This window comes from Telopea speciosissima, chromosome 7, assembly GCF_018873765.1.
Source record: "Telopea speciosissima isolate NSW1024214 ecotype Mountain lineage chromosome 7, Tspe_v1, whole genome shotgun sequence".
Classification (NCBI taxonomy): domain Eukaryota; kingdom Viridiplantae; phylum Streptophyta; class Magnoliopsida; order Proteales; family Proteaceae; genus Telopea; species Telopea speciosissima.
In genome coordinates this window covers 27,834,138-27,844,260 of record NC_057922.1, presented here as the reverse complement: position 1 = coordinate 27,844,260, position 10,123 = coordinate 27,834,138, and the positions used below count along the sequence as shown (strand labels likewise).

General features: G+C 38.6%; 1 protein-coding gene across 1 annotated transcript; it reads right to left on the bottom strand.

Moving 5' to 3' along the window:
• Positions 1–2,778: 2,778 nt before the first annotated feature.
• LOC122669351 (heat stress transcription factor A-5-like) lies at positions 2,779–9,040 on the bottom strand. Its single transcript, XM_043866100.1, has 2 exons — positions 8,754–9,040; positions 2,779–4,302 (listed from the first exon to the last, which is right to left on the bottom strand). The coding sequence occupies exons 1-2, from the start codon at positions 8,979–8,981 to the stop codon at positions 3,190–3,192; spliced, it is 1,341 nt and encodes a 446-aa protein (XP_043722035.1). The 5' UTR covers positions 8,982–9,040; the 3' UTR covers positions 2,779–3,189.
• Positions 9,041–10,123: the final 1,083 nt, after the last annotated feature.

The window sequence follows — 10,123 nt, the reverse complement described above, 5'->3', positions numbered from 1 at the left end:
ATCAATATAGTATACTTACAGTAGTTACACTCATTGTTGGAGAACACTCAAAGGCCTATTGAGATGACCCAAGTATGGTAGAGGGTCATTGGTTAGAAATCTAAGTCATAAAGAATCAAAATTTCTGAAACAGAGCAACCAGATCCGGATTCATGTGATCTGGCTCGCCGGTTTGTGGAATCCACTACCCGAAAATAAGCTGTTCATCCCCTGTTCTGGTGGGGCTTTGAGTGGGGATATGACCATTGCTCACTTAGCTTCTCTAATAGGCTGTTCTTAACCCATCTAAAACAAATCTTAAACTACTAAAACAGCATCATTCCAGTTCCAATAATCACCAATTTAATTAAACAATGTTGAGATAAGGCTGAGTTTGTTCTTGTTGTTGTTGTTTAATTAAACAATGTCCAATAGAACTCATCAATCTTACCTGGATGCAGCTCCTCCTTTCTCTTCCTAATCTTGCTTATAGCTCCTTCGCAATTTTTCCCACTTCAAAACAATATTTCAGCAGCTCAACCTCTAATTGCCCATCCTAATTTCACTATCATTCAAGAAATTGCCTGTTTAATTTAGTTAAACAACAAAACATTTAAAATCTAATTACTACAGTAACTAAGGTTCAAAGTGTTTATACCTCAGAATTCTCTTCTATTTTTCAATTCTTTTCTTGAATTCTCAAGCTCAACTTTGATTTCCTTTAAATTACAGCTTCAATTCCCACCTCCAATTGTTGAACAACCTTTCACTATATATGAATCCTAAGTTCGACACTTAACAAGGTCCTAGAAATTTTAACACAACACTAACCTAGAAATTCTGACTTTACTTACCTTAGAAGCGTGGTTCAATTCTGTTTGAAAAACAACGCCCCGAATGGCGATTTTGCAGAAGCCAAGCACAAGACAAGATTTATGTGGTTCACCCCCAAGAAGGAAGGCTACATCCACGGCCGAGCGATAGTACGAATCCACTAATCTGTGAAGCAAAAATACAAACCCTCTACACATCTCTCAAAGAGATAACAACATTATATAAGAAAACCCTAACCCCAGAGAAAGTGCAAAACTGCCCCTCCCCCTGAAATCCACCTAGTTCGGACCTGAACTGAAATTGGTCGAAATACATATCAAATCGAAGCTTTCGACGAGCACTACAGGGGTCAGCGCCTACAGGCTACAGCACTAATGTATGCACTTTTTGGCCATTCTGGCGCATTTCAAAGGCGAAACGGGCCGCCGAAGAATCACCACAGCACTTTCTGGACTGAGATCAGGCTTCACCAATAACAAATTCTTGATTCCAGACTTCGATCCTCCAATTTTCTTCTCAATTCCTTCTCTACTTCCCTTTCTAATTCAATACCCAATAACCTCTTTCAGATTCCCATTGATTCAGCAACATAATTCTATCCCAAACCATGGATTGACTCCTCAATTCAGCCAACAGCAGATTACAAGCTCTTCCTTCCCTTCTCTTCTTCTTCTTTCTTCCTCTTTTTCTTTTTCTTCTTTTCTTCAGAATCTGAATCGATTTTGCTTTCTGGGTATTTGGTTATTTAATCCTTAATTCCATTTTCTTATATATATACCTTTCTTATTATCCCTATTTAAAAGTAGTCTAATCCCTTCTACCTTAAACTAAACTTCATTACCTAAACTGGAGACACCTCAAAACAAGTGCTAGGTGGCTGCCCATTTTAGTACCACCTCATTAAGGCTCTCTTTGGCATAGTTTATATTTATATTTATGATCTATTTATGAATAATAAATTATGATAATAGCTTATGGGTTATAAACAATAATTGTTTGGTTACTATTAGACATAATAGATTATATAACTAAAAATAGGTTTGCTATACTGATGAATATATTATGTATTATATCTATATATATACAACAAAACCCTTCCTTTTATATTATATTATAATATATTATATGATAATATATAATATGTTTATATATATATAATCTAATATAATATATATTATGTATAATATAATATTTGTTAGGGGTGTCAATCGATCGGTTTGGACCGTTTTTGGTTTGGTTTCATCGGTTTCGGTGTGAGAATGAGTAAGTCCAAAACATGATCCAATAAGGGTGCATTGGTTTCGGTCAGATTTTGGTTTCTCTTATCGGTTTGGTTTCAGGTTGGTTTTGGTTTGCCTTGTAAATATATTTAAAAGCGTGAAGAAAAAGTGTATTTTTTATGAATTTTAAGCTGGTATCGGTTTTTTACCTTGTTATATTGGTTTCAATCCGGTTTTTTAAGTTCATTTCAGTGGCTTCGGTGCAGTTCGGTTTGGTTTCAGTTTCACAAAACCGCAATTCAAAACATGATCCAATAAGTTCATATTAGTTCAATTCGGTTTCAGTCGGTTCACCTCGGTTTTGGTTGGTTCGGTTTGGTTTCGGCGGTTCAGGCAAGGTTTTGACACCCCTAATATATGTTAAGAGAGGTTGGGGGTGGGGGTACAGAGAGAGAAAAGAGAGCTTTTGTTCTAATTTTCCTTAATTTTACCATTTTACTCCTACTTAAGTTGCAATTCTGCACATGTTCATTAATGGTACCCGCATAAATAAATATTAACAGTTTACGGTGATAAAGAGTTGTTTATGAATTTATGCTTATATTATTTATTTTAATGAGAAATAGGAGTTATAAATCATAACAAACACATCTATTTATGTTTGTGTCAAATAAACTTAAATTTAAACTATACCAAAGAGAACCTAAGTTACTAGAATAAATTATTAAATATGACATTCGTCTGCACAACAACATAATTATCTGTAAACAGTAGCTGAAACACAAATGAATCGTCATTTGTTTATTATATGTGCTGATGCTGCTTTAGTTCAGGAATTTGAAAATTTTTCCCCTACAACAACTCACATAATGACAAATGGAAGCATGTCAAACTGTACATGATGAACGATAACATAATTTCCAGTATTAGATAGCAGGTTAGATGTGAAATCTTACATGTTGGCATGATCCCACAAGCAGTTCCATGAAGCCAGTCAGTGGACTTCGACACAAAAGAGCATTCAGAGAGTGAGCTGCACCTTATCTTTTCTATTTCGCCATGATTTGCCATGTCCAGACATTCTCTCTTCTTTATCATCATTTGGGTTTGCTCTAAAACTCGAACTTGCTTCCTCAGTATCTGATAGTCTGGCCTTTCAAGTCAGGAACTGTTCCCAGAATACATCATTCACCCGGCCTCCAGTTGCTGAAGGCCCTTGATTATTAGATGGGGCCTCAAAAGAAGATGGCTTGGGTGTATCATCATTACTAATATTTCTGCTCTTTGTAGCAACTCTAAGATCAGCGTCTTTACCATTGGTGCTAAAACTCAACTCGGTGGAAGTACCGATTTCAGGGCCTAACTGGGAAATTCTAGATGAATAATGATGACTGTCCAATTGCAATGCACAAGAAGCAAGTGTTAGATTCAAATGGCTGGAGATGGGACCATCACCTTCTTCAGCAGAAGACAAACTATGCTGCAAGCAAAGCAACCTTGAGTTATCATTTTCTCTCACTTGTCTTGATAAAGTTGCATCCTTTTTCAGTGCAAAAGATGCCCCAGTGTCTGCAAGGTCTAATGTTTCAGGAGTAAATGAAAGACCTTCCATTCTGACATGAATATCTCTTAGTTCTCCTTCTGATGTTCTCCTCTGTGGACTCCTCTCATCTTCATTGGAGCTCTGTACACTTGGATAAACCAAGTTACTACTATCTGAGACAGCTGGTAACAGTTCAAGCTTCAACTTATTAGAGAAATCTTGGTGGAAAATATGCCCAATCTCAGGTTTGGAACTACTGTTATGGTTGTCAAAAAGGGCATTATCTGGAACTACTTCACAGCAATCAACATTAGGTAATCTTCTTTTCTTATTTATTGCGGAGAAGTCCATAGACGATCCAGCCATTCGAACAAGATGTTCCACGAAAGTTGGATTTTGCACTGCCTTTTCTAAGAAGGTCATCATCTTGAGCTGTCTCTGCTCCATATCCTGTACCCTTCTCTCCACATCTTCCAACTGAACCATTGTCCCAGATTGCTGCTGTCTAAATCTGCAAAGATTACCCCGAAGAATAGTCTTCTCTTGTGAAAGCTTCTCAATTTCTTCCTCCATTACCGCTCTTTCTGCATCCCCTCCAGAGCCTTGAGGATGACTATGGCTATGAATAGGTTTCCTGCGGTAAATGCTCTTAAGAAGATGCTTCTGATCCTTCACAAAATCTTCATTAGCAAACTCCCATTTCTCTGGGTCAATCTTCCGGAATCCCTATCAACAAAATAAAGACAAATTGGTTCTCAACTCAGTTCAATCACTTATTCTGAATCCAGAACTCAATTTCCCACAATCATAAATTCAAAAGATTAATTTTTGGCCTAAGCCCATTTTCAACTACTACAGATCCCACCATCTTACTTCAGATTTGAAGCAGAGAGGTTTTGGCAAACCTATAATCAAAGGAAGAAGGGAACCGAACCACCAAAATGGCCTGTGGTTACCCATTTTGGAACCTTGCAGTTCAACTGACCTTGGGTTAGGCCAGACCATTGGTCTGGGTGTTTTCTGGTCACTCAAACCAGAATCGCAGGGCACCTTTTTAGGTGTTTTTATTTGTTTGTTTATCTTTTAGTTACTTCAGTTGTTTTAGAGTCCCATTAGAATAGAATTATACCTTATCTACTTGTCTAGGATTGAGATCTCGGTTTCGGACCTGGTTTCGGTTAGGCCTGAACTGAGATGTGTCGGATCTTGTTTTGAGGCTTTGACACTGGGTTTCAACCCTGGGTTTTGTTTTGGCCAGGCCCGAAACCGAGACAACTCAGAGATTTTGGTCAGTTTCAACCAAGATTTAGTTCTATGCTACCTGTAATAGCTGTTCAACTAGATAAGTTACTAGTAGCTTTAGAACACTCCCATTGGTTTGAGTTCCCTTTTTTTTTTTTTATCTTCTTTTAGTTTCCTAGTTGGGTATCTCTCTTACATGGAGTTTGAGATTATTACTCAACTCTATATATTTGTAAGAGCCTAAGGGCTACCCCCATGAGTTTTATGAATAAAGATATTGGCTTTTGCTATATGGAGCTGTGAAAAACAGATTCAGCTACTGTGAAAGACAGCAGCCACCTCAGTGGGACTCTGAGATCGACTGGTGGGAATCTGCTCAAAATCAGATGGGATATCTGATCACATCCCCTTCCCTTCTTCCCTACGGTGACAACTGACAAGTAAGTACAGCCCTGCTAAGTTATTTTCTTTTCTTATTTTCTGTTGGGTTACTAAAGATTTTATATTCCTGAATATTGATAGAGATAAGGAACAATTTTGTTTCAGATTTGCTATTGATATATTGCTGTTAACACAACCTGCTGCACCCTGTTTGGAGTGTATTTTGCTGCAAATAGAGATCATCATCTAGGACATCCAGCCCTTAGATTTACCTGAGACTTGGAGGAGTTTTTCTCTTTCCTAAAGGCGTGGTTCAACCAGACTTGGTCCTCATCAGATCTGTTAATTGATTGATATCATAGTTCCTAGGCAGGAAAGGAGAATATACATTTTCATCCCCACATCATCTCTACAACAACGCCTTATATGGGAATTGCATGGAGGAGGATTGGGTGGATATTTTGGCCGTGACAAAACCCTCCAATAAGTGACTGATTGCTATTATTGGCCACACTTTCAGAGAGATGTCGAGCACATGATTAAACGGTGCCACACGTATCAGCTTGCGAAAGGGACAAAGCAAAACATGGGATTGTATTTCCTCATTGCCCGTTTCTCATACAACATGGGTTCATATCAGCATGGACTTTTGTGCTTGGCCGGCCCACTACTCGAGAAAAGCACGACTCCATACTCGTGGAGGTTGACCGGTTTTCAAAGATGGCTCATTTCATACCATACCATGTTGGAAGACATCTGATGCAAGACACATTACAACCTTCTTCTTCATAGAGGCTGTATGTATCCATGGGTTGCCAGATTTCGGATCGAGATGTGAAGTTTACGAGTTATTTTTGGAAGACTACATGAAAACAAAGTTAATGAGAAGACTTGGCTGTCTATAATGGACATAGCTGAGTTCGTATACAACAACTCAGTTAATCGTACAACTTCGTACTCCATTTGAGATAGTACTCAAAGTTTCCCCCAATAATCCAATCAACTCAGCTCCCCTCCCATCTCATGCACGAGTCAACATTGAGTCAGACAAGTTTATTTAGAATATCAATGAAGTGCACACTGAGGTACACCGATGCATTGCTCTTAACAATGATACCTATAAGGCTATGGCTGATCGTCACTATCATTTTATTGAGTTCAAGCCCGGAGATTTGGTAATGGTCTGAATAACTCCAGAGAGATTTGCTCCTAGCACCAACACTAAGTTGCATCCCCAAAAGATGGGTCCATATAAAGTGCTAAAGAATATTGCCCCTGATGCATATGTTCTTGACCACCAGATATGACTATCAGTAATGTCTTTAATGTGGCTGAATTGACTCTTTATATGGGTCACCAATCGGATGAGGACAACACAGAACATACTCTTCGGCTACCTAAGCTTGCTACACCACTCAGGGATGAGATTGAAGACATAGTCGGCGAAAGATACACTATGCCATGGAATGGCAAGTGGAAGGGACGACCGAAGACTGATTGCACATGGACTCATGTGGATGACTTCAAGCAGCTCAAATCGGACCTCTACTTGTAATACTTGTCTCTTTTACATTCGTCGGGGCATATGCTTTTAAGCCGGGGAGAATTATTGCAGATAGGTTTCAGCAAACCTATAGCCGAAGGAAAGGAACTGAGCCACCAAAATAACTTGTGGTTCCCATTTTGGAATCTTGGGGGTCAACTGACCTTGGGTCAGGTTAGACCATTGGTCTGGGTGTTTTCTGGTCACTCAAACAAGAATCAATGGGCACCTTTTAGGTGTTTAATTTGTTAGTTTATCTTTTAGTTACTTAAATGCTTTGAGTCTTGTTTGAATAGAACTCTATCTTATCTACTTATAATAGTTTTTCAACTAGATAAGTTACTTGTAGCTTTAGCACACTCCTAACAGCTGAAGAGTTCCTTTTTCTTTTTGTTCTTCTTTTAGTTTCCTAGTTAGATATCTTTCTTACATAAAGTTTGAAATTATTACTCAACTCTATATATTTGTAAGAGCCTAAGGGCTTCCCCCCAGGATTTTTATGAATAAACATATTGGCTTTTGCTATATGGAGCTGTGAGAAACAGATTCAGCTACTGTGAGAGACAGCAGCCAACTCAGTGGGACTCTGGGATTGACTGAAGGGAATCTGGACAAGAACAGGTGGGAAATCTGATCATATCCTGTTCCCTTACTTCTTCTTCTTCTTCCCAATGGCAACAAGTACAGCCCTGCTAAATTATTTTCTTCTCTTATTGTCTATTGGGTTATGTTACATGTTCATGCTTGCATGGCGTATGCATGGAAGGCACGCTGGATATTTAGTTGTTATTATTTAAATCATGTGTAGTTATTTTATTTGAATTATTTGAAGTTACAAGTGGTAACGATAGTGGGGGAGTTATATTGATCGTAATATACATGATAGGAGTTATTGTAGGAGTTAAGAAGTTGATAACTACTTTATTGTAACTTATTTAGTAGGAGACGCATGAAAGAAGAGGTAAGATTTGAATCCCCTAATTATTCTCTTATGAGAAGTGAGGCTCGGCTACTTCCTAATCAGCCAAGTAAATCCCTAAAATCTCTCCTATCTATCACCCTACTTGCTCTCTCGAGAACTGAGGTTGCCTTCCTCCTAATTTAGCCAATAATTCCTTCAATCACTCCCTAAAATCTCTCTCTCTCTCTCTAGCAATCAATCTTATCTTATCAAAATAGGTAAGCATGGAGAACCCAAGCACATATCAGCTTACTAAAGGTTTTATATTCCTGAATATCGGAGGAGAAAAGGAATAACTTGGTTTGAGATTTGCTATTGATATGTTGCTGTTAACACAACCTTCGGCACCCCTGTTTTGGGTGTATTTTGCTGCAAATAGAGATCATCATCTAGGGGCATCCATCCCTCAGATTTACATAAGACTTGGAGGAGTTTTTCTGTCCTAAGGGGTGGTTCAGCTAGACTTTGGTCCTCATCAGATCTGTTGATTGATTGATTGATATCATAGTAAACTAGGAACTAGTAGTTGCTATTTCTGAAACTACTCCACGGTTTTCAACATGAGCATTGGATCATTCTCAAACTATGGGAATTTACACTGATTGAAAGCCCTACTCAACCTAATTTGCAGCCAGATTTGTTTGGTAGACTGAGATGTAGACTGAGATATCAGTGTTCTCTAAATTCTGGTTTCTTTTGATAACCTGCGATCCTACCTTGGGTTGGAGTTCTGAAATCTGTTGTTAGGGGTTTAAACTCCATTAAAATTGCAATACAACAATTTGATTAAAGAACATATCTAGTTCAACTGGCTAAGATGAGATACCAGTTAAGTCATTGACTTTACATTATTTAACGAAATTCAAGTTCATATAGCCCTACTATGAAAGCCCAATTCTTTTCTGCACTGGAAATGAAGTGGGTCAAGCAGTAAAGCAGCACAACCCACCTCGTTGGGAAAATTTTTCCGAAGCCAATCAAACATCAACGACAAATAAAACAGAAACCGAAACAATATATGAAATTTACGATAATTCTTGGAGAGCTTACATAGGTGTTGAGTTGCCTGATGAAGCTAGAGAAGTTGTTGTGCTTGAAATAGGTGGGAAGAAGACGAGTAGCGAACTCGAGAGGGTTCCACACGACGAAGCTGTTTTTGTTAGCGCTCCAAGACACGATTTCATCGGTCGACGAGTCATCGACCATGTCATATGTCTTTAGCAGGAACGGAGCTGGACCTCCGCTGCCACCACCACCACCGGACTGTTCTCCTTCCATCAAATCCAAGAGAGTCGATGAGCACAGCTCGTTTTCGTTCCGTTTTTGTGGTTTTCTCTGCTAAAGTTGCCTAGTTTCGAGTTAGGCAAGTAACCCGGGAAGGGAATGAAGGGAGAGAGAAAGCGTTGAGCAACGACCAATCCCCAAAAACAATCTAATTTGACTTGACTTAGTCAAATTGGTCTGCGTAAAATCAAGATTAATAAGAATTGGCCTCGATCAATCCCGAGACAAATTGACCAATTCCACTGATTTCTATGGGAGAGGGAGAGATCTACCGTATACAACCTTCGTCGGTGCATAATTTCTTGGGACCACTCGGCTGAGGCTCATTAAGGTTCAGAAACTCTCGGTTCGTGCATGGCACGGGTGTCATGTACGAGCCCAGGGGGGATTTAATCGGCCTAAAGTTGGATACCCCTCCTGGCTCTCAAAAAAACACCCCTTTGCAAAGAAGGAAATATCCTATTCAAAATGCATGGTGCCTTTCTTTTCTCTCTTGATTCAATGCAAGACCTCATGTGCAATGAACATGTTGTCAAAAAATGAATTATTTCCGAATGAGAGCCAATTAGGCTAGAGGGATAATATGAGAAAGAACTCTTTTTAAACAAGTGGTAATAATCTTTGTGATAACCATTACAGCCATCCCATAAAAGAGGGGAGAGGATTCTCTACACTGCCTAAATGCAGTTTCAAGCGAATGAGGAAACCCTTTTGAAATTTGACAATTGGGGAAATAGCCCACCGTAGTTCTTACAAGGATAGGAGTTCTCACTCCCTCATGAGGCATTTTAAAACCGTAAAAATGACATTGAATACATAAAGAAGACAATATCATGACATGTACTTACTAACTTCATCTGCTGCATAAGACTGAAATTGATGCACCATCTATCGCTTCCCATTTCACGAACTTCAATTCACTAATGGTTGAAGATTTTACCAAACAAAAAAAATCACTAATAGTTGAAGAGACCCAGAGTTGAGATAATTCATTCTGTAAAGTAAATATGCTATTCTTAGTTTCTTACCAAAAAAAATAAAAAATAAAAGTAAATATGCTACTAAAAGAAGAGATTCCTTTAAAGTATTCAACAATTCCAATTTCCAATCAAACTAGTAGAGGATCCCAATCCGTG

Coding starts and splice junctions, on each gene's coding strand:
- LOC122669351 (XM_043866100.1), bottom strand. CDS start 8,981: ATGGAAGGAGAACAGTCCGGTGGTGGTGGTGGCAGCGGAGGTCCAGCT. Junction 4,303..8,753: donor TCAGGCAACTCAACACCTAT/GTAAGCTCTCCA, acceptor TTTTGTTGATAG/GGATTCCGGAAGATTGACCC.